Source organism: Culex quinquefasciatus, chromosome 1 (assembly GCF_015732765.1).
Source record: "Culex quinquefasciatus strain JHB chromosome 1, VPISU_Cqui_1.0_pri_paternal, whole genome shotgun sequence".
In the NCBI taxonomy this organism is placed as follows: domain Eukaryota; kingdom Metazoa; phylum Arthropoda; class Insecta; order Diptera; family Culicidae; genus Culex; species Culex quinquefasciatus.
Genome location: NC_051861.1, coordinates 48,401,945 through 48,427,689, shown reverse-complemented (window position 1 = coordinate 48,427,689; position 25,745 = coordinate 48,401,945). Strand labels below are relative to the sequence as shown.

At 37.1% G+C, this 25,745-nt stretch overlaps 1 protein-coding gene and 1 long non-coding RNA gene across 6 annotated transcripts in view; one reads left to right on the top strand and one right to left on the bottom strand.

Moving 5' to 3' along the window:
* Positions 1-25,745, bottom strand: part of LOC6034954 (alpha-mannosidase 2) — a 213,071-nt gene that overhangs the window by 55,283 nt on the left and 132,043 nt on the right. For all 5 annotated transcript variants that reach the window (XM_038265543.1, XM_038265492.1, XM_038265637.1 and 2 more), the window contains one exon: positions 11,814-12,409. In XM_038265543.1, coding sequence (XP_038121471.1) covers positions 11,814-11,974 — 161 coding nt within the window. In that variant the 5' untranslated portion in view covers positions 11,975-12,409. The remainder of the gene's footprint in view (positions 1-11,813; positions 12,410-25,745) is intronic.
* On the top strand, positions 3,830-15,563 carry LOC119770592. Its single transcript, XR_005278908.1, has 3 exons — positions 3,830-3,913; positions 5,069-5,072; positions 15,544-15,563. It is a non-coding gene; the product is annotated as an uncharacterized LOC119770592 (long non-coding RNA).

Here is a 25,745-nt window from a genome sequence, read left to right as displayed (position 1 = left end):
ATCCAAACCTAATTGCAAACGTTTTGGATTTTAATTTATCTGCTTTTGTTACAAAAAATACCATGAAGTATTTTTTAGATAAAAAAAGGAAGGAATTTTCTTTAGATTTTTTTTAAAAACTGAATCCAAAAGAGTATCTTAAAGGAAGGCCGCAACTGCAAGATCTGAAGGTTGTTAACGATTGTGCAGAAAGAGATGTTTCCTGAAACGAAAAATTTACAGGTAAACTGACAAAAAATGATAAACAGTTGCAATATTTGTTGCAGGTGGTCTAGAAACACAGAAAGAAATTTCCAGAAAGAATAAAAAAATAATTTTAGAGAGTATGAATGAAAATTTGCAGCAATAATTGTAAAATTGCCTTGATTTGTTCTGATTTGTACTAAAGTATATTTTTGTTAAAGCAAACTACCTAAAGGAACAACATTTGTATTACCTGAAGATTTTTTTCAAATAATTGAATCATTATCATGTTTCTTTAGCATATACGAAAAACTGCGTGTAGTGCTTGGAAAAACAAACAAGCCCTGTTGACATTTGCTGTATTTTTTAATTGAGCCTAAGCTGTGTTTTCTTTAAACTATTTTTTCAGCGCAGTTTTTATTTTTGACATAATTTACGAAATTATATGCTAAATATATCTCAAAACAATCCTGCTATTTTAGTTGAAAATTATAATAAAAATGCCAGAAACGCAGCGCAGCGGATAGCAAACGAAAACGACGACGACGACAAAAGTCCAAGCAGAGAAACAACGCGCGCTTGTAGGTAAACAGGCAGGCAGGCAGGCGAGCAAGCTAGTGAGAGAGTTTGAACCTGAGAGAGAGCACGTGCGTGTACGAATTGGAAATAAACATCGTTGTTAGGTAGCCCCTTACAGCTGGCCGCGCAAAAATGGCCAGTTTTGGGCGCTAATAACTTCGCGGGGAAAAATCCAAAAAATATTGTGTCTTCGGGAAAGTTGTTCTAAATTTAATGAAAGTTCTACATTTGAGAAATGGTAAGAATCGGATAATTATGGCGCCTTCCACAGGTAAAAAAGTAAAACAGTTGCTTTTCTCCATACATTTTGACGATTTTTCCCATACAAACTTTAAGCGATTGGAGGGAGGGGTTCCCGTGGTCAGAATGAGCTCAAATTTGGAATTTAGCCTAGTGATGGGTCAATCTTTGATTTCAGGGGGTAGCCCCAAAAAAGTCAGGATTTGGACCACCCTAACATACATACATACACACACACACACATACACACACACAGACATTTGTTCAGTTTTCGATTCTGAGTCGATAGGTATATATGAAGGTGGGTCTTCGAGCTTTTAATTAAAAGTTCATTTTTAGAGCAGGATTATAGCCTTACCTCAGTGAGGAAGGCAAAATGTAAGAAATTTACAAAGTTTGATCTGCTGCAAAGCGGCTAATTCCCCAAAATATGGCGCGATGATTTCGACACCGTCCGAACAACAATGTTTTTTTTCTTCTATTATTCTTGGATTCTTGGAACACAATATGGCTGCTCTCTTCACGTATAAGGATTTTATTTGATTAAATTTAACTTGACCAAAACCATCTTTTAATTAAATGGAGCTGGCTCACAATATAAAAATTTATTTAATATGATCAATTCATTAAACCATAAAACAGATTTTGGAGTTTTTGCTGAATGGCACTTTTTTGCTACCACCCATGACAAAGGCCCTAGTCATGGCCTCGGAGGTACTCAAAAACGGTTTGCAACACGTTAAAAACGGTGCATTCAAAATAACCCAATAAATATTCCTTACACAAAAATAGATTGATCAAGGAATTAGCTATTTGAATAAATATTTGCGTAAAATTTTAAAAATAGAAATTAAATTAATCGTCTCCCAGAACACCAGGTAGCAGTTATTGATCAACCCACCTTTGTGCTTCTAGCAGATGCGGCGAATGAAGCTGATGTAGGTAATCAAATAAAAAAAATGTTTGGGTGTTTTTAGATACGGCCGTTCGAAGTTTTCAATTGCGCAATACAGGTAGACAAAATAAATTAATCAAGATTTTGATCACGGAAATGGATTCTACGTTCAATTTCCTTCAAAATTGAGTCTAAGACCGACCTTCTAAGATTTGTGGTTGCTGAGCAGATGTACATCTGGGATCGAACTTATGTGAAAACGCTTTTGCTCTAAACAAATGCGTAGCATACAATCTTGCATCAAAGTAATAAGGGTGAGCAGGATACGCTTGGCGGCGCCACCGTCACAGCTGAGAATACTTGGATTAACATTGTAGAATGGCTCAATAAACTTGTTTACCACGTTTGAATATAAAATTCACTTCAGTGCAATTTTAGTTGACTAAAAGTTATGCAAAAATACATTAACGCCAACAAATACAGAACAGAATCCTAAATCAAAAATGATTTTTTAAGCGAAAACTTAAAATAGTCCCTTTAGACATGTTAACCCCGATTTCGTTTTGTTTACCTTCTTTCGCGCGTAAATTGCAACCCTCTGATAAAGGACAGTCAGACATTGGTCTGATGTCGTTCGTAAGGGAATGTTTTGGGCAGTGATTGGATGGTCAAACGTTCTGCTACTGTAGATATCATGATTTTGAAAGTGGCGCTATCTAGGCGGATGGTGCGCACCCTAGCTCTTTTCAACGTATTTTGGTTTGAATTTTTACACACGTTTTTGAATGCTGTTTGTTCAATGATGTTCATCTGTCCTCTGTGTCATAACCAACCGACAACACCAAATCGATCAGAATATTCCTCAAGTTACAGATTTTTAAATACTAACATTCTCATTTTGTATGATTATGCTTAAAATTGCATGGAAAAGTTTATGATGCAAAATAAATTCCTTTGAAAAAGTTTAGACCATTTTTAAAAAACCATGTCTGTAAGTTTTTGATATAGTGTTTTTGATTTTGTAATTGGATGAACCATACAACCAAAACCACACTTTTGATTTGTGTATTTGTGTATGGTCTTCACAATTTTGTCTCTATCACAAACTTTTATTAAATATTTGAACTAATATCAAAGCAAGTGTCTGTTTGAATCAATCAACTTTCACCGACTAAGGATGAAAGCAAAAAAAAATATATATTTACAAAAAAAAAAAACACAAGAAAGGAACAATACTCAAAACCACACCAACAGTCAAGAGAACCACTTGTTTTGGCTCCTTTCTAGCAGTGCTGGTGAAAACTCTTTTGCGAGACCGTTTCCCGTTTTAGAAATAGATTGCTTGGCGTCGGCTGCGACTTATTTTTCCGGCTTCTGGCAAATTCCTTCGGAGTGTGTGTCACCTCATAAAAAGAGCCGGTAAAGAGCCAGCACAATGAATGTGAAGATGTTAGACTTGAACACTGCGATGATATTGTGCTTTCTTTGTACATATGGTATATTTTGTTGTGTTTTTTGCAAAAGTTTTAGATATTTGCTATTGGACAAGCAAAGAATTTTATAAATTGTAACATGTATTCTTATTTTTTTAAGTATTTCAGTAAAATATGAAACGACTGCCTCTCACAAAAAAAGCAAACCGACACGTGCCTTCTGAGTGTCTCTCTCTAATGCAATAAAGAAAGGGCAAACTTGCTTACTTATTGCTGTCCTACAGGATGAGTGAAGTGGGGACGCTTGGGAAAACTTGAAAGGTTTTCTTTATTTTTGCGCCGAACAATGTGGACCAATCTGTATTCTTCTTTTGTGTGTGCCTATTCTTTTCAATATTATTTCCCTTTTTTCCTTTTCCTTTGAAGCAAAGTGATGAAAAAACAGATTTTTGCTGGCCTAAGTGTATCTTTTCGGTGGGACAAAAACCCCATCTTTCAGTTCCATAATGCGATAGAAAAGACGCAACATTTTGTTTTCAAGACCAGTTAGCAATCTGCTGCACAGTTAAGTAATGAGATTTATGTTATACATTTGGTTAAACCCACTTTTTTATGTTGGGAGGGGGAGAACAATTGACTCTGATACCTAACAAGTTTTGATGTCATTTGTACATGCGCAATGTGAATATGAGAGCAATTCAAGTCACTTTCCAACGGTATGCCATCCGATCTACTATGCTATGGAAAATACATTTTTGACATTAAATGCACATTGGATGTATGTAAACAAAATACTTTGGAATTTTAAATTAGAAAAAAACATAATTACTATCAGGTGCTGGCGCTTAACTCGCATTCTTCCTTTTTAAAAAATCCTTTATCCAACTACCAAGGTCGACTAATCCCAATTTTTCACCGTCAAGTTTACCCTCCGATTCACCTGAGTTCAATTATCGATATCTTTATGGTTGTTCGAGCAAAACACAAAATTTTCGTGTCCTTGATAGTTTTTCCCTCCGGCCCAGCTGCTGTCCGTGTACCTCCAATTTACAAATATTCCAAGATAACTTTTGTGTATGCAAATTGTTCCGTGCCATGTTTAGTAAAACTTGAGTCGATTTGCCTGTCAGGTTTCGCTTCTCGCGCTGGCTGTGCAAATGTCAACCCGCGCCAGATGTCGTTCCGATATCGATTCTGTGTGCGCCACAAGCCAAAATTTCCCAACTCAACGAACGAAAAAAACACGAGAAAAGCTTGACTTTTCGTCGACGACAACGTCGGAAACTTTTCCCGTCCCAGTCAGTTGAGAAAAGTCCGTCGGCCCCGCACACGGAGGGGGTATAAAAATAACGCATTCGCCAGTCGTTTCGAGCGGAAAACGTGCACAAGGACTGGGATCTCCCCCCCCCCCTCCACTCGAGGATGAGGTCCAGGACGACGACGCACATGCTGCTGCTAATGGCCCGATAATAGGGATATTATCTAGCGTGAAGGGGCAATAAAAAGCTCTGTTCGTTTTGGCTGCTGCAGGAACACCACCCCGATATATAGTGGCGAAACATTTTAAGTTCTTGGCTCAGTTTTGCGTTTTGTGTGTGTGGTTGTGGGTGAGTTGGAGAGAAAAAAAGGCGTGAAAAGTTGGCGCGGTTTATTTATTTTGAACTTTTTAAACTATGATTATGGTTTGGACTTTTAGTCATTAAAGTCCAGTTGGCCTGTATTAAATCAGGACTGTTAGGTTTGTGTAATACTCACAGCAAAACATCAGTTGGTTAAATCGCATGCATTTTCGAGAGATCTGACTTAATTTTACACAGTATAGCATGTAAAGTTTTTCTACACACAACAAAGATTGCAGCCGTCGGGGTTCAAACCCTGCATTTACAGCGCCTAAGTGTAATATTACCATAAAATTTTTCTGTTTAGGATAAACGCCTATATTAGCTTGGTGTTTCGGTCAATCGGGTTTTCATACCGATGGGCTACATTTTTTAGGGTTTTTCAATTTTTTTTTATAAATTACGTAAAATTTATTTTACACTCAAGACTTTTTTTTTGGCTGTGCTGTTTTGAAGTTGAAAATGCATGTTTTGAACAGATTTTGAAGCATTACTTATGAAAAAAAAAAACAAAATAAATGTTAAAGTATTACAGCAAAAAATCTGGTGGTAAAATCGCATGCAAACGCATGCACATCACCATTGTCAAAAAAGACACCTAATATTACACACTGCATGTTATTTTTTTGTAAACACAAAAAAAATGCAGCGGATTCAAATCCACCACCATCAGGAAGGACTGGCGCCTTAGCCCGCTCGGTCATCTGACCGATCAAAAATCGGAAGGATAAGCTTGAAATTTCGGTCATTAGATTTCCCATAGTGATGGCTACAACGTCCAGAGTGTAATGTTACATAAAATTTCATCAAATAATGCTAAATTAATTTTACAGTCAGGCCTTTTACGCGTAGCTGGATTACTATTTTTATTGCTGTGTAGAAATTTTGTGTAAAAACGACGTTTGTGTTAATTAATTCACTTGATGGTGTACTCAAAAAAAATAAAAAATAAAAAAAAACATATTTTTCACCAGAACAGATCGAAAATTGCTGCCAGTTTTCCGTTACTCAAGTAGAGTAATGAAAATCATGAGTCATGTAATTTTATTGGTAATTTAATGTTAATTAAGAATCTGCAATAACTCAGGAGGGTATTTTTTCATTAAGAACAACATTTTTCATTTTGAAATTTCGTGTTTTTTCTAACTTTGCAGGGTTATTTTTTAGATTGTAACAAGTTCTACAATGTTGTACAGCAGATACAAACAAATTTGTACGTTGTAATCGAGATGTAGTACGTTGTAAAAAAATCGTAAAAAAGGGTATTTAGAAGACCGTACAAGTCCAAAACATTGAAGATCTGACAACCCCATCAAAAATTATAAGTATTTAAGTGTTATTTATGCACTTTCCAGAGGCCGAACCAAATATTTTGATAAAAAAAACGTTATCCAAATTTGTCATGCAAGTCATGCTATTGTTGGATGGGTATTTTTTATATGTTCAAAAGACCTTTACAACGCGTCTAAAAGATTGAAGATCTAATAACCCTATCAAAAGTTAGGAGCACTTAAGTGTTAATTTGACACTTGAGCAATTCTCTGAGATTTCGGTCATTCGATTTTTTTTGTATTTTTTAATCCGGCTGAAACTTTTTTGGTGCCTTCGGTATGCCCAATGAAGCCATTTTGCATCTATAGTTTGTCCATATAATTTTCCATACAAAATTGGCAGCTGTCCATACAAAAATGATATGTGAAAATTCAAAAATCTGTATCTTTTGAAGAAATTTTTTGATCGATTTGGTGTCTTCGGCAAAGTTGTAGGTATGGATATGGACTACACTGAAAAAAAATGATACACGGTAAAAAAAAATTTGGTGATTTTTTATTTAACTTTTTGTCACTAAAACTTGATTTGCAAAAAATACTATTTTTTTTTATTTTTTTGACATGTTTTAGAGGACATCAAATGCCAACTTTTCAGAAATTTCCAGAATGGGCAAAAAATCTTTGACCGAGTTATGAATTTTTAAATCAATACAGATTTTTTCAAAAAATCGAAATATTGGTCGCAAAAATTTTTCAACTTCATTTTTCGATGTAAAATCAAATTTGCAATCAAAAAGTACTTTAGTGATTTTTTGATAAAGTACACCGTTTTCAAGTTATAACCATTTTTAGGTAACTTTTTTGAAAATAGTCACAGTTTTTCATTTTTTTAAAATAGTGCCCATGTTTGCCCACCTTTGAAAAAAATATTTTTGAAAAGCTGAGAAAATTCTCTATATTTTGCTCTATTGAACTTTGTTGATACGACCCATAGTTGCTGAGATATTGCCATGCAAAGGTTAAAAAACAGGAAAATTGATGTTTTCTAAGTCTCACCCAAACAACCCACCATTTTCTAATGTCGATATCTCAGCAACTATAGGTCCGATTTACAATGTTAAAACATGAAACATTCGTGAAATTTTCCGATCTTTTCGAAAAAAATATTTTCAAAAATTTAAAATCAAGACTAACATATCAAACGGGCCAAACATTCAATATTACACCCATTTGAAATGTTAGTCTTGATTTTAAATTTTTGAAAATATTTTTTTCGAAAAGATCGGAAAATTTCACGAATGTTTCATGTTTTAACATTGTAAATCGGACCTATAGTTGCTGAGATATCGACATTAGAAAATGGTGGGTTGTTTGGGTGAGACTTAGAAAACATCAATTTTCCTGTTTTTAACCTTTGCATGGCAATATCTCAGCAACTATGGGTCGTATCAACAAAGTTCAATAGAGCAAAATATAGAGAATTTTCTCAGCTTTTCAAAATATTTTTTCAAAGGTGGGCAAACATGGGCACTATTTTAAAAATGAAAACTGTGACTATTTTCAAAAGTTACCTAAAAATGGTTATAACTTGAAAACGGTGTACTTTATCAAAAATCACTAAAGTACTTTTGATTGCAAATTTGATTTTACATCGAAAATGAAGTTGAAAAATTTTGCGACCAATATTTCGATTTTTTGAAAAATCTGTATTGATTTAAAATTCATAACTCGGTCAAAGATTTTTGCCCATTCTGAAATTTCTGAAAAGTTGGCATTTTATGTCCTCTAAAACATATCAAAAATAAAAAAATTAAAAATAGTGTTTTTTTGCAAATCAAGTTTTAGTGACAAAAGTTAAATAAAAATCACCAAATTTTTTTACCGTGTATCATTTTTTTCAGTGTAGTCCATATCCATACCTACAACTTTGCCGAAGACACCAAATCGATCAAAAAATTTCTTCAAAAGATACAGATTTTTGAATTTTCACATATCATTTTTGTATGGACAGCTGCCAATTTTGTATGGAAAATTATATGGACAAACTAATGATGCAAAATGGCTTCTTTGGGCATACCGAAGGCACCAAAAAAGTTTCAGCCGGATTAAAAAATACAAAAATTAAAATTAAAGAAAAAAGACCGATTCCGTAGAGAACTGCTCACTTATGAGAGGCCGGATCTCAGATATGTTTATGAAAATGCTATTCGATTCATCGATTCATGTTGTGCGATCCATCGTTGGATTAGTAATCAAAAGACCTTGCCAACGCATCCAAAACATGGAAGATGAGCAGTTCTCTACGGAATCGGTATTTTTTCTTTAATTTTATTTTTTGTATTTTTTAATCCGGTTGAAACTTTTTTGGTGCCTTCGGTATGCCCAAAGAAGCCATTTTGCATCATTAGTTCGTTCATATAATTTTCCATACAAATTTGGAAGCTGTCCGTACAAAAAGGATATGAGAAAATTCAAAAATCTGTATCTTTTGAAGGAATTTTTTGATTGATTTGGTGTCTTCGGCAAAGTTGTAAGTATGGATATGGACTACACAGAAAAAAATCAATTCTCGTAATCGTGAATTATGTTCACGAATGTGAGAACCACGAAGGAATTTATTTTTGAGTATGGTGCATTTGCACTATGAACGTGAATATATTCCTTCGTGGTTCTTGCATACGTGAATTAAATTCACGATTTTGAGAATTGATTTTTTTCCGTGTACACTGAAAAAACATGATACAGGGTAAATTTTTTTGGTGATTTTTAATTTCACTTTTTGTCACTAAAACTTGATTTACAAAAAATACTATTTTTTTTTATTTTTTTGACATGTTTTAGAGGACATCAAATGCCAACTTTTTAGAAATTTCCAGAATGGGCAAAAAATCTTTGACCGAGTTATGATTTTTTGAATCAATACAGATTTTTTCCCAATAAATTGAAATATTGGTCGCAAAAAAGTTTCAACTTCATTTTTCTATGTTAAATCGAATTTGCAATCAAAAAGTATTGTAGTGATTTTTTGATAAAGATCACTGTTTTCAAATTATAACCATTTTTATGTGACTTTTTTGAAAATAGTCGCAGTTTTCATTTTTTTAAATTAGTGCCCGTGTTTGCCCACCTTTGAAATTTTTTTTGTTGAAAAGCTGAGAAAGTTCTCTATATTTTGCTTTTTTGAACTTTGTTCATACGACCCTTAGTTGCTGAGATATTGTCATGCAAAGGTTTAAAAAAACAGGAAAATTGATGTTTTCTGAGTCTTACCCAAACAACCCACCATTTTCTAATGTCGATATCTCAGCAACTAATGGTCTGATTTACAATGTTAAAATATGAAACATTCGTGAAATTTTCCGATCCTTTCGAAAAAAATATTTTCAAAGATTTTAAATCAAGACTAACATTTTAAAAGGGCGTTATATTGAATGTTTTACCCGTTTGCAATTTTGATGTCCTCTAATACATATCAAAAAATAAAAAAAATAAAAATAGTGTTTTTTTAGCTAATCAAGTTTTAGTGACAAAAAGTGAAATTAAAAATCACCAAAAAATTTTACCGTGCATCTTTTTTTTTCAGTGAAGTCCATATCCATACCTACAATTTTGCTCAAGACACCAAATCAATCAAAAAATTCCTTCAAAAGATACAGATTTTTGAATTTTCACATATCCTTTTTGTATGGACAGCTGCCAAATTTGTATGGAAAATTATATGAACGAACTAATGATGCAAAATGGCTTCTTTGGGCATACCGAAGGCACCAAAAAAGTTTCAGCCGGATTAAAAAATACAAAAAAAATCGATTGACCCAAATCTCAGAGAAGATCTGATTACCCTATCAAAATTTTTAAGCACTCAATTGTTATTGATCACTTTTTTGAAACCGAGTCTCAGATATGTTGATGGAAATATTGTCCGGATCTATTATGCGGATTATTGTTGGATAGGTTATCAAAAGACCTTACCAATTAGTTAGAAAGATTGAACATCTGAAGACCCTATCCGAAGAAATGAGTAATGATTTTTTCGACGTGTTATGGGGGAATGGTGCAATTATGCGTGAATGTATTCACTTTATGAATGTGAGGAAGGCACCAACCACCTTATTATGGATTTAGTATTGTTTTTTTTTTTTGAGTAGGTGACGATTTTGACCATTTTGACCAGTTTTTCAGAGTTTTTTTTGCAAAAGTTAAGAAAATTTTGCAATTTTTCGTCATTTAATATTAGAAAATTTTGTTTTGTTCAAACAAGCTTTCAATCAATTGGTTTTTATTGAGTTAAACAGAATAAAAAAAATATGCTAAACCATAGTTTTATTCATAAGCTTTTCATTACATTTTTAATGCCACATCAAACATTGATTAAGTTTTTGGCGCAACATTTTTTTTATCAAATATAATTTGTAAGGTCTGAAAAAAGTTTTGAAAAATTGATGCAACGGCGTTATTTTATTTTAATATCAAGTGCCACTAATGAAAAATCCGTGCAAAAGTATTTTCCAACAATCATTCCTCTAACGTCAATAACATTTCCATAAATTATTTTTAGTCACTCAGATTCGTTATCCAAATGTCATAAGTTAAAATGGTTTTAAGGTGAAAGGTGTTTAAGCTCAAAATATAATTGAAGCTCATTCTATAAAATGTGCTGTGCTATTACTTGTAAATCATACGGATTTCTTACTTTTTGCTATTACTACACCCAAAGTTAAAGAACGAGAGGATAGTCCTCACGAAAAGAAACGTGAGGAAAGTGCTATTTTGCGAGAGTATAGTCCTCTCGCGTGTTCATTCGTTCATTAGAACAGTTCATCCTATTGGGTTAGTTTATATGGACACATGACCGCCACTTAGTCACCGAACCTCGGTGGCCCATACGGCAAAGGCACGGTTCAATATGCCGAAGGTTCGAGTCTCGGAACTGGTACTTTTTTTTATAGATGAACTTTTTTTGAAGATGAACCCATGAGTAAAGTACTCTCGGTAATTTTGGGATTTATCCTCTCAGTCCGCACACAGTACCATTTTACTACCGAATCGTGCTCTATATTCTCTCGTATGCCGATGCCCAGTTCTGGGTGTAGGACCTTGAAATTATACTGCTTAAATGACCGTATTTTTCCGGTTTATATGGTCGAACCAAACCCTCCCGTAAACCACGGAGATTTCCACTTTTTATATCTTCCCACACAATGTTATCCCTTCAAATGAGTGTGTTCCGCTCGTATGTGTGGGTAAAAAAGTTCTCATGAAATTTTACGTTCTAGTTTAGAGGGATAGAGCAATAAAACTGCAAACACTTTCTCCTTCGCATTCGCCAACACATGAAATAACGCATTTCTTTGTTTTCTCCCCTGTGGCAAAGTACCTTAATAAAAGTTCATGAGAGCACACCTGTGGAGGAAGGGTGGCGTCCCAGCAAACGTAATCTACCGGTTTAGGGTTGGTAGTGCTAAATAAGTTCTTATTGAGTGAAGGATCCTTTAGGGTGGCATCAAACATATTTTAAGGGTTAGGATTTTTACTTTAAAAAATAAGGAGATAGTCCCAACAACATAATTTGAATCATGTAACGAGTACTGACCTCTTCTGGTGCTGCATTGCCACACCGGAACCGGAACCGGCCGTCGGCGTTGTCGAGGGTTGTCCCATCGAGATGTAGTAGAGGCAGAGCAGAATAGTGACGAACGCCGACAGCAGCCCAATGCAGCGTGCCGAACCGCGGCGGAAAATTTTCACGGTCATTTTGCTAGCTCGCTACTTGCCCTCTGGAGGGCACTTATTCTTCTCTAGGTGGGTTGGCTTTACTTTTCCCACTAACAACCAAACACCCCACTAAACTGCACACACACACACACTCCTCCGGGAACACTCTGGAGCCTAACCGTGCTGCCAGCAGTCACTCATTTATGGTGACTTTTTTTTATTTTTTTTTCCGTGATGTCACCAGAGCAACTGCAGAGGGCCCCTGGAGGCTATGAATTTTCACGACTTTTTCCAGATCCTGTTGCTTCACTGCCGCTGTTCACAGCTTTGATGGCTCTTTGATGAGGGCACACTTTATTTTATTCGCCGGTTTTACCGCACTATGACATTTGTTTTCACTTTTTCTTCACACCGCACTTTGCACAACTTTGTTGAGGGCTTTTCAGGCGATGATCACATTGTTGGAGTGTTGTTCTGTGCGGAGAGGAGAGAAAAAGTTTCAATTAGTTTTCGTTCAGAGATTTTTGAAGGAGATATTTTTCACGGATGTTTAGATTTGGGGGTGCCTTGGGGGTCCAGATGCTTGGTAATTGCACTTGCAATCTAATGATCGTGAGTTTGAATCCCGATGTGGACAAGTGCTTAGTTGTGATGAAATATTTCGTCGCTGTCGTGCTATCTTAACACGTGTTAATTTTGGGCGATATTTAATTAAGAATGCAATTTTTTGCAGCTCACAATGCCCCACTTTTTGACCTTCACAGATCCCCAAAATTCATTCTAAATCCTGAGCTATTCAATTTAATCCAAAAAACTGACATTGTTGTAACTATTCAAATGAAAGAAGTTTCAATCTTGTCGTGCTAACTTGACATACCCTGAAAATTGCTGTAAGTGCGACAACTGATAAAAGGGATATCAGAACAGAACGCGTTTGACACACGTAAAAGCCCAATAACCGTAAACATTTTTAATTACAACTTGAGACTCCGGTAACCAAATTTAACAAAACTTCGGGACAATGCACAGTGGTCCAGATGGCAAAATAAGTGGAAATTGGATATTCTGAAAAATGGTTAAGTTTTGGAGCTTCGGTGTCTTCAGAAGAGTTGTTACAAATGGAAAGAGGCAACTTATGGTTTGGTTTTAAATTAAGTTGGTTCACAATTAAAGTGATTTTGAAAATCTAACTTTACAGGAGTATTTTTGGAATTTTTTATGTCTTCTAAAAAGTAGTTGAGCTTGCCAATTCCAGCAACTTTGTCAAAGACGCCAAAATTTTAGCTAGTAATCTACCCTTTCTATGACCAAATTTATAGAAAGCATCTGAGCAAACCTTCAAAAATCAGTTTTTTGAACGTGGTAATTTTGGGTTAAGTTTTAGAGAAAAGTGATATTCGAAGCTGGGTCTCGTGGCGCAGGGGTAGCGGCTTCGGCTGCCGATCCCGATGATGCTATGAGACGCGGGTTCGATTCCCGCCTTATCCACTGAGCTTCTATCGGATGGTGAAGTAAAACGTCGGTCCCGGTTTCTCCTGTCTCGTCAGAGGCGCTGGAGCAGAAATCCCACGTTAGAGGAAGGCCATGCCCCGGGGGGCGTAGTGCCAATAGTTTCGTTCGATATTCGAAGCACCTTTAGAGCTCTGAAAAACGAACAGTTTTATTTATTAACATGTCAATTTGGAGGGCAGATTCAGATTCAGCGAGCAAAACTACATGGAAAAAATATATTTGAACAATTTTCGAATTTCATTAGGGTGGTCCACCTTTTCGAGATATTTATGTTTTAAATTTACATCTTTTTTACCTTAAAATGGCTGTAACTTTTGACGTTTAAGTCCAAATTGACATGTTAACAAATAAAAATGTTTGTTTTTTAGAGCTCTAAAAGTTAATATGATTTTTCTCTAAAACTCAACTCTGAATTGCCACGTTTTAAAAACTGATTTTTGAAGGTTTACTCAGATGCTTTCTATAAATTTGGTCATAGAAGGCGTAAATTACGAGATAAAACAACTTTTTAGAAGACATAAAAATTCCCAAAAATACTCCTGTAAAGTTAGATTTTCAAAATCACACAAATCGTGAACCACCCTAATTTTAAACCAACCCAGAAGTTGCCCCTTTCCATTTGCAACAACTCTTCTTAAGACACCAAAGCTCCGAAACTTAACCATTTTTCGGAATATTCATTTTCCACTTAATTTTTGCGATCTGGACCATTGTGCAATGCACAAAACAGTAAACAGCGTGTTTGTTATCGTATACATTGCGTCCTCTATTATTTTGTTTATTCAAGGTAATCATTACAACGCGTTTTGCTCGGAACGTCAAAAAGCGACGTGCGACAAGATAGCACAACAACGTCGGAATGTTTGAATTGCCTATCCTTCAGCTCATCATTTGAATAAGCGTGTTTGAGGGTATTTCAGCACATATTTTCCCACACGCAAACAAGAATAGTTTCATCGATTCGATTCTATCGAAACTTCCATCAAAGCCCATCGAGACGGGGTGCGGTTCCAATACTTCAAAGTCGACCAGACGCCGCCGCCGCCGCCGCGGCAACCCAAATTGCGTGAAACTGACAGCCCGAGCCGACGAGCCAGCACGTCAAGTGGATCGCTGTATGCTATTTCAATTCACGTGCTAATTCGAGCGCCTTAACCCCCACCATTAAACCCGTTCAGGATAAGTACGACTCGGTGTGAGCGGAGGAAGGACTCTATCATGTTAACCCCATTTCACTGACTAAACTCTGTTGTTACAATACAGACGTATGGAAGTTTGTTGAACATATTTTGAATCATGTTTTTATTTTTTTTTGAGAACTTTATAAAGACTTTTGAAATAAGTTTGGAAAGAGATTGGAAAAATTTCTTTCAAAATATGTTTTTCATGCAACTGAGTGTTCTTTCAGGGATCCTGAGTGGCAACAGGCAAACCGTGGGGAAATGCCTATCGCTGGAAAATTGTTGGTTGAAATTATTTAAGACCCTTCCTCCCGGCAGGGTGTTTCATGTGTCTGGCAAGAGTCATTCTCACGTCCGTTCGTGACGCGCCTCTTCCAGAGTCCTTTGGCAGGTTCGTTTAACCCGCCAACACTCGCCGTGCACATCACAATTCTCGCCCCTTTTCTGTCACAAGTCTCAAAGGGTGCGCTGTTGGCACGATTCAATTAAAATTTATAGAAAAATCAATTTGGAATAAAAAAACGTGGCCTTTTCTCTGTTTATACACACGCGTGCGTTGGCCACAGAGGAAATAATTGAGTAGGTTTATTCGAGGACCGTGTACGGATTTCAATTATTGTGAACCATATAGACAGGGCTGACGAGGGCGGTGATGTTGTCGAGTGAGGCGTGCCGCATGAAAGACATGTTCGTTTGGCAAAATGCATGCATTATGAATGATGAGATGAGCCTACGACAGGATATTAGAAAAGCCACCAGGAATTTACTTGTTAATGGTTCGATGAAATTGTGCCTAATCAAAAATTAATTTAAGACTAGTCATGGTGCTTTGTTATGATTCACTGGACTTGAAGTTTATGGTTTAACGTGGAAATTTATAGTAGATGAAATAATTCTCTCTATAAAATCATACAGGGGTCATTCCATGTCAACTGACCTTCACGATATCTAATCTAATCTAATCGAACACAAGCGCAGCCAGTCCGAAGAAAGCATCCTGGAAGAATTGCGGTTAGATTACGCCTCAAGCCCTTTCTTGTCTATATTAATAATTGCAGTACATCCGAGTGACCTCAAAAATGTACAGCAAAAATTAAAGCGGCCAGGCCTACTGAATTGCATTAACCGCAGAGACAGATTCGGTGAACGAATCACATTTCACAGAATCAACAGGGGAGGAAGGATGCGTGGACATACCGTACCAAACGCTCCGAATCAGTTAGGTGTGGTGTGTAAGTGTAAATTGGCAAATAATTATATTTTTAGGAGGGAAGTGGAATTGGGCAATTCAAGTTGGGGAAAATGGGAATTGGGAAAGGGATAATGGGGAAGGGATAGAAGGGTTATTTAATTTATAATATCATAATATAGGGGAATATAATGATTTACCAACTTATGATGGAAAGCTCTCACCAAGAAACAGCAAATCTTTAACATAAAGCTCAAATCTTCAAAAGCCGCCGCGAGGCGGTATCACGATCGTCTGATTCCAGGTTCTTTTCAGGAGACATGCCGATCGTTTGACGTGAACATTTTCACTTTTGCACTGAGTATGTCCGCTCTCAACCAATATTTCCCCATGGTTCGGTGGTTCTAACAAAGAAGTTGCACTTAAAACGATAGAAAATCTTATCACAAGAAAATGTGAAACAACAACTTTTATATTCTCTAGAAGCATTTCGAGCCGTCAAAAATCGTGCTGCAATTTTTTCCCCAACCGTTCGCGCGCGCGGCTTACTGGGATCTCCATGTCAACGATATTGAACCAAACTTGGAGGAGACGTTCGTCCAACGATAGTTAACAGGAATCCCAAGTTTGGTGGCGATTTGACCCTTCTGCCCATACTCGATAGAACTGTCAAACCCACGTGGGTGGAATTGCATGCAAAATTATCTACAATCCCTTCTCTTTTCTCAAAAGCATCGTGAAAACAAGCATGAAATCACGGAAATTTCCCACACCGAATCCTCGCTCAGCCGGAAATCGCATTTCGAGATCGCATTATTAGCTCGGAAAATGGTGCGCTCTAATGTGGTTCCAGTGAAGTGTGTATTTGTGGGAGGAAGTTCAGAACGACGAACGACGATTGCAATCGTACCAAAGTCCTCGAATGGCGCGGAAGATTCTCACTTCCGGTCGCGGACGGTCGGTCGGTGAATAGAAATCCGACGTCGGGCTGATAATTTTCGCAATCGTGCGGAAAAGGGGTTTTCTCTGTGAACGTGAATGATGTGCACACATGCAGGCACAATTTGCGAGGCACACACACGTGAATCAAAGCTCTCATAGCCGAACGAATGATGAACGTGAAATTTCGCTGAACAGGTGCCTTCAAATGATGACCATAAATAATGGTTTGTGGTATTGGAAGGCATCCAATTACCTGTGATTTATACCGATAACAAATATTCATAAATAATAAATAGCTAACAGTTTGGGAATCTCGAAAATTACATTTTGGTTGTTGTAGACCAACTGATTAATCATTATTTAATTATTAAATTTCATCATTTCCATAAAAATACTCTTTTTGAGAAATCAAATGAATGCAATTAATTTGATTCAGTTTTGCCAATGAACAATGATCACCACATTGTGTGGATGTGCTATTTTCGAAACAAATAAAGCACCTACAACATTAATTAAAATGGTACCTATCAAACCAAGTAAATTTAAGCTGTAAATGTGGGGCGCGTACGTCATTTCGCGGTGGTCCTTTTATCGGCTCACTGTCGAAGGATTTTCCACATTTTATGCCGTGGATTGTTTTTCCGCGGTGGATCTTTTTATTTTTAAAACAAACATCAACCAACCGTCAGAACATCGATAAGCGGCAGCAATGTGGGACGGTGGAACATCAATAAAATGGAGGGAGAAAAAAAAAATTGCCCGCAAAATGAATTGTGTTGTTTCACGGTTTTGGGATGGAAATTCCGTGAAAAGAGGGGGTGTGGGGGGGATGGTTATGTTTTCTTATGGGCCGGCAGACGAGCAAAAATCTCGGAAATTTATCATAAAGTAAACAATTCAACGGTGGGAAATTCGCTGAATGGTGAATTGCTATTGGGGGAGAGAGATTTTTCCTGGATATAGTTACATAATTAATGTTAATTGCATTTTTATGCCACATCATTTGAAATGGAGTAAAATTCTTGGAGTTTTCATTTTTAAATGAAAAATAACTGAAATCGAGAAAAGGTGAATTTAATGATTTTATCTAATAAGTTTTCCGATTTCCAACAATTTCACAAGCTTTTATGAAGTTTTCTTTTTGTTTTCCGTTACTTTACTCACTCGTTTAATCGCCTTGTTTGTGATTAATAGTACACAGTGCACAGTGGTCGAGATCGCAAAATTCGATAGAAAATTGATTTTCCGAAAAATGGTGAAATTTTGGAGCTTTGGTGTCTTCAGAAAAAATGGAAAGGGGCAACTTTTGGCTTGGTTGAAAATAAGGGTAGTACAAGATTAGGGTGGTTTTTTCGTGCTATCTCGACACATAATGAAAATGTATGTATCTAATTGCGACAACTGGCCAAAGAGATTTCTGTGCAAAACTCGTTTGACACACGTTCATGCCCGATTACCGTAAACATTTTGACTTATAACTCGGAACTTCGGCAACCAAATTCAACCAAACTTCGGGACAATGCACAGAATGGTCAACTAAACAAAACGAGTTTGTTATTGTTAACATTGCGCGCTCTCTTTTTTGTTTATTCAAGGTCAACCATTAAAACGCGGTTTTCTCGGAACGCCAGAAAACGACATGCGAGAAGATAGCACGACAGCGTCGAAATGCTGAATGCCAAAATGATGATTTTTACCTTTGCTGAGTTGGATAAATACGACGTGTGCTGAAAAATCGAGTATTGCTGCAAGTTGCACACAACTTAAAATTTCATACCCAAATTTAAGCTTGCAGAAAACATAGATTTTTCGGACTTTCTCTCAGTTGTTGTATAGTTTATAATCTGATTATTGTTAGAGTAATTGTAATATTTGAAACGAGTAGTGATCCAGTTCGATATACCTTTATTGAGTTCATGAATGATGTCCAGATTTCAATCATCCATATCCTCGAACCAGTATAGTGATGTACTCACGAGTGTGGGATGCACCAGCAGCAGCTAGTAGCCGTTAGTGTATTAAGTGAATGTACCAGAAGCACGCAAAGTGCCGATGAAAACGCGGTTGTAGCCACAGGAAGTAGTCATAAAAAAGATAAATTCATGCACCTATCAGGTAGAAAACTTTTTTTGATCTTAAAAAAGATATTAAAAATCAAATTTATCATGAACTTCTACAGCATTTTTGAAAAATTCAAAGTAAAAACAAAACAGCCCTTTTGAGTGCGATTCAGGTGATAAAAAAGCACAACACGCGACGAAGCAACTAACCACCCAACACCAACAGAATGCTGGATCGTTCTGAAGCTCGACAAAAAAAGTCGTGAAAAAGATATTATAACCTTTCCTGTCTGTTCTCTCCTTCACACAATTTACGCCGTTGCGCTTTGGTTTACATGTTTATTAGTGTTTTCATTCGATTGACAAATTGATAATTATTGAATCGCGGCGGGATCTGGTCTCCTCTGTTTTCCCCTTTGGCTTCATTCTCGTTCATTTTTTTTCTGTGTTGCCAGTTTGTGTTTGTGACTGCATTAACCCTTAGTTTGTCAATTTGTCAAAATTCAATGGGAAAGTATATTTTTTGCATTTTTTAATTTCGATAGATTACAACTAAATACATGAGTAATGTCAAAACTCCAGTTTGACATTCAAACACCGCCGCTGTTTCCGTGTTGCGAAGAATTCATGAACACAGTCTGGAGTTTTTTTAAAGGTCCAACCAAATTTTCAGTTTTTGCTTTTTGGGTGTTTTTGAAACCGCCTTGAGCCAGGGGTATTCAAAAACACCCAAAAAGCAAAAACTGAAAATTTGGTTTATTGGTCCTTTTTTTTAAAAAAAAAACTCCAAAAGTGAAAAGAGCCGCTAGATCAGCGATTCTCAACGGGGGTACCGGGCCTACTTGATTTACATGGCAGGGGGTACCGGCCTAGAAGAAGGTTGAGAATCGCTGCGCTAGATGAATAAGACTGATGATGATGTTTCTGTAACTTTTAAATCATCTTAAAAAATCCGAGTCATGAAGGGCAAAACAATATCTAGCCCTACTTTCATTTAACATTGGAACATTTGTAAAATAATCATCTTTCACGAAGGATTTTGCAAAAATAACATAGTTTAAGAATGCTTTCCGCCTCGGTTTCTGCACTTTTCACATATTGCGTCAGAAAGCTGCGTATCTGTCAAACCGTGTGTTTGACAATCGCTGATCGCTGAACGAAATCAGAACGAAAATGGGAAAGTGCGTTCTAATTTGAATTCTTGGTGACACGTCAATTAGCCGGTGATTTATTGTTATATTACTAGTACCAACCACTTGTGTCTTCCTTTTAACCACAAGAACTTTGCTTCAACGTGGCTTCAACGTGTTTAAGTTCGGCACGGAGCGAAGGCACCGGATACCATATTTAGATTCGAACCAACAACCTTTGGATTGTGAGGCCAGTGCGCGGTCCTGTTGATTTATACAGGTGGGACAAGTGATGTAATATTATGTAAATTTAGACTGAAAAAGCGGCATTACAATCGAAAAGTGCTAAATTTACACATTTTTAAAAGGTTAAAATACATTTTTTTGGCATAAAAGATGTAATTATTCCCGGAGATCGAAGTAAGCTATTCGCAAGCCAGAATTTCAACATTTAAGTGAAAAAATCTATTGGAAAATGCATGCAAATGCATACACCGATATAGTTGATATGCAATCATTAGTTCTCAAAAAAAAATATCATTTGACGAAAAACTAATATTTTGAAAAAAAAAAAAACATTTTAAATAAACTCAAACATGCTAAAAATTTGGGCCGTAATCTAATCACAAGACTTTCCAGCATGCTTTAATCAGACTGGCTGCGTTTGTGTAAGCTGTCGGTAGTTCCAACTGACGAGACCGGATTCGCAAATTCAAATGCAGTTTTATTGGAATTTACAAATTCTTAAATCCATATAGAGTTAAAATTATTTTCAACCAAAAGTGGGACCCAAAGACCAAGGGATTAGAAGCTTCTAGCTTTTGCACCAAATTAAAGCTTCCCCGTGCTAATGGCAGGCACGAATGATCACGTCGATGGCCCGGCCCGACATCGCGCTTGAAATTGCATGCTGTCATGAAATAAACCTTGTAACAAGCTGCTGCTGCATCGTGCCGCAACAACTTCCCAGAAACCAATCAGGGATGTGGTACCGGGTTAAGAGTTGTTTTGTTGTTCCCGCTGATTGAACTGCTCCGGGGTTTGGAATCTGGAATCAGTTTTTTCCAGAAGTTGACATTTTCAAAATTGACTCCCACAAACCACCTTAAATGCAATCAAACACAGAACCTCAACCGTAAAATGTCTCGTTATTTACCGGAGTGGATCCATCCAATCATCTGCCATTGCGGCGTCCAACATCAACCGCAGAAATGCCTCCAAATCCAATTAAAAGTTTGTTTATAATCCAGCGGTACAATTCTCTGTGCGCGGCCGCAACAGAAAAAAAGACTCAAAACGATTTCCCACTCGGGTTGGCTGGGTGACAAATTTTCCATCAAACGCTGCAGCCTCTTCCGAATGATGGCTCCTAAATATTCGTCACAGCGATTAATTAAGCAGAATTTACTCCCACCAGTATGTCCCTAATTACTGGGTGACCTTTGGCTTCAAACAGGACCTGCTCCAGTTGGTTGGCGGGCTTCCCCTTAAAAGGTTCAACTCCTGAATAGCATTAACTTTCGTCCCGTGTGGTGACGGTTTCACCGAACTGCGTTGCTGGGTGACAACGATTTGGGGAACAATTTCGGCAGTTCAACACGGATCCATCCGGGATAATGAAAGTCCTTTTTGTACCTCCTTCCCCTTCCGAATTTACAGTTCAGCATCGCTGGTTTGACAATGACTTCAGGTTAAACGAACTGGGTCACAATTTAGCTTTACTCAAGTCAAACTAGCGTGGTTTCCCTGTACCTTGTATCCTACTCCTCTCACCCAAACCTGCACAGGAGTACGCCGGGATAGACAGAATCCGGAATTGCTAATTAAATGAAGCGCTCGTGTCGGCTTCTGCATGTCGACATTCCATTAATTTTCATCCCCGCAACTTTTGTCTCATCGACGGTGGGGGAACCAATGCTGGGACGCAAATTTCTCGCGGGATGCGGAATATTTCGGTGTTTGGTTTTTTAATTATGATGAAAATGGAGAACCAACGGAAATCGTTTACATACATTTCAAGTGGAGGTGGTTCAGCGAAAAGCTTAATTAATGCTGCATGGTACTGCGCATGAGGTGTTGTTTAATTTGTGTAAAAGTGTAATTTTACTGCGTGAAATTCTTCGAAAAAATAACTAAAATTCCCAGTTTTGAAATTTAATATTATGAGATGAACAAATGAAACAGAGCATACCTTTTGCCTTCTTCATTGAGGTAAGGCTATAATCCTGCTCTAAAAATGAACTGTCCATAGAAAGCTCGTAGAATTACCTTCATATAGGGTGGTCCAAACCCGGTTTGTTGGGCTACGTCCTTAAATCAAAGATTGCCACATCACTAGGCTAAATTCCAAATTTGAGCTCATTCTGACCACGGGAACCCCTCACTCGGATCACTCGGAAATGGTCTCAAATCGAACCAAATAACATCATATTAAATATCGTTTGATTGGTATTCAAAAGACCTTTTCAATGATGGCAAAGCAATGAAGATCTGGCAACCCTGTCTCAAGTTATCAAAAACCTTGATGATGCTATAGATGTAATATTTTTAATGATCATTTGTGTGATATATTTTTGTTATAGAGTGAGGAAGGCACCAACCACATATGTGGATTAAGTTTTTTTTTGCAACTCCGTCGTGAAACTACTTACTTTTCCTGTCATTCTTGAACGACGAAATAGCCTACTTTTCTGTACCAAAAATAACAGAATCGAATAGCAGCACTTTTCAAAATAAATGCTGAAAAGTAACACTTTTCAACATTTTTTTGAATTAAACGATTTATTGACAAAATACATGAAAATTTGACTTAAAATTTCACTCAATGGGTGTTTTTCGGAATCGCAAAAAATGTTGTATGGAACTCGTTGCAAAACTTGATTTTTTCAGCACTATTCGTATTTATCCAACTCGGTGAACCTCGTTGGATAAATGTACGACTCGTGCTGAAAAAATCCTCTTTTTGTAACTTGTTGCATAAACTACTATTTTAATATCAGGTTGACATTGAGGCTTTTAACATAAAAAATAGTTTTGCTGTTAGCATTGAAAACTACCTCAGCAGTACAATTTCATGCGAAGTTTGGAGAAAAAAATCGTTGTTCAGCGATATTTTCCACGGCACTAACAACAATGTGAATCGCTAAATGTACTGCATTATGGGGTTGGTTTCCACCATTAATTCGGCAATAACTCATTTTTGCCGGGAAGATTAGTGTCTCGTAAATCTTTCCGGTCGGCTTTAATTGGAGTGGCCACTATATTGGGGTGGAAATGCCAAAATAAATAATCCATAAATTATGGCGATAACCCTTATAATGTTAGATAGCGATATCTCACACGTACAGAACCATACTCTTTTTCGTGTAGTCATCGTATGAATAGTTAGTTTTCATTGGGACGCAAGAGCCATGTAATTATCTTATTAGGTTACAAGCCCCAATCTATTGTTACAAATGTGAATTTTACGAAAATGATGCTTCAAAAAGGTATTACCTAAAACTACAAACTGAGAGGTGAGATCAACCGCAGGCTGTTTAGTTTACCCTATTTAAAAGTTTGTGGTCCATTCGAGCCTCTGTGGGTTAACATCATGAGTCTCTATCACACCAACTCCTGATGTCACTGTTAGCTTAGTGAGAATTTACTTGTTTGTTCAGTAAACTACGGGAAGTATTACCCTAGACGTCAATGTACCATTTCAGTTCATGACTTGGGCCGAATTTGCACCACAAATGACACCCAAAATGGACGACCTACTCCTCACCCAGAAGGGCTTTAATTATCGAGATGGGTTTTAAATTGGCTTCTCGTGGGGAACCCATTCCGAATTATTTGGCAAAAAGCAGACACTTTTTTGGGGATACAAACCAAGGATGAGGTCCAGAGGTCATACATGCTGTATCACACACTTCAAACGGACCGCTGCTGCCCGGCTGCTTTTTAGACGGAGCTGGTTATGGTGGTTGCACTAGTCAGATAACTGACTTTTATTAGTCTGACAAAGTTGCCACCAATTAATGTGTGCCCGACTAAATGATGTAGACGGGCCGCTTGATTGACAAAGTGTGCCGAATTGTTTGAAATTAGCAGTTTGAATTTGAGCTGATGAGTTCTAAATACAGTGACATGATAAGTGTTCATTAGGGTGCCCAGAATATGAGACTTTTTTTTCCAAAAACTCATATGGGAAAAATCTGAAAAATTTATGAAAACTCGAGTTGCTTACTGTTTTGTCTGCAGGGCATGCTACTTTCATCCAAATATTCTCAAAAGTGAGATTCATATTGCCAAAACTGTAAAACTCGATCCTGAAAAGTTATTAGCAATTTAAAAATGTATTTTTTGCTTGAAAAATATTTCACCAGCTTTAGGCTCGAGTATCAATGGGTTTATTCTATCCAATTTTGCTTAAAATTTACATAGATGCTTAAAATAACAAAAAAATCTATTCTGCTTGTGAAGCACGGGGTCATTTTTCCTGGGCACCCTCCGAATGTTACATCATTTATGATGTAACACTTTTGCACGTCATTAAACTTTTAAATTTAAATGCAATTTAATGTAAATTTGCAACAACTTACATGATACATGAAACAAATCTCAAGTTTACATCAACTGAGTTTACATTTGATTCATTTTTTTCGTGTCGAGTAAATTCACCTTTTATTCTGTGTAGTCAAACTTTGCAGATCATGCAAACTTATTTTGGGATATCAATACTTCACAAGATTTATCAAGCATTCCTTATCGTTTGGTATTTGTGTGTGAAATCATTCCCAAGAAATTGTTGACCCACTTTTTTCCACAAATGCTCACATCATGAGCAGTTTCGTCCTTCATCCTCGTTGACATTAGCACATTTCGGTTGTCGCCTGTCGATATTCGTCAGACGCAATATTGCAAAACCCATCTCAAACAATCGGCTCAAATAAACCGGAAACCGGAAGGGGGGAGGTATGCTACAAACCCTGGCCATCACTCACTCCAATTGACACTAACATTCACACATTCGCCGAATTCCGCCCGCTGCTTGCTGCCTCCTCCCATTTGTCAATCCCACTAATACCAGCTCTATCTGCCGTGTTGATTCAATTGATCCCGGCTGATCTGATGCTGTTGGGGAGCCTCCGAAAATTAGTTAGATTATCGCGCGAAATGTGATTGGTTTGACTGTGGGCAAACAATCCAATTAATCAACGTTACCAATTCGTCCTGAATGTATGGGTTTGCGCGCGTAAAAGAGTTGTGTGTATACGTGTATGTGTGTGTGAGGCGGATGAATACTTTTGAGGAAGATTAATTACCCCAAACGGTGCGGATGGAACCGGACTCTGGTGATTGGATGGACGGACATGGGGGTGGAGATCGTTTGGTAGTTGTGTGTTTGCAATATGTTTGCAGTTACTAATTGGTGAGTGAGTGTTTCACTGGCATTGTGCTGATGACCTGATAAGTACATCTTTCCCTGTTCCTGAGAGGAACACCCGTGAAGAGTATCGGGGCCGGCATTTACAAAGCAGATTCAGTGACAATTTATTAATCAATTAATGTCATTTAACATGTTAAGGTTAATGTTAACATTCCATAGGTTGTCTTCTTAAGGTGTCTTGATAAGGGTCCAGTTTGTGACGATGCACTACCTTCCCTTTACTAAGCAATCGAATCCAGAAGGGAAAAAAATCATCAGTTGTGTTGGTCCTAGCCGGGATTTGAACCACTGGGCTACGTGACTCGGTGATGACCTGGTTGGGTGTTTCAAATTGTAACGCATTGAAAGGGGTGTACCCTATTTGG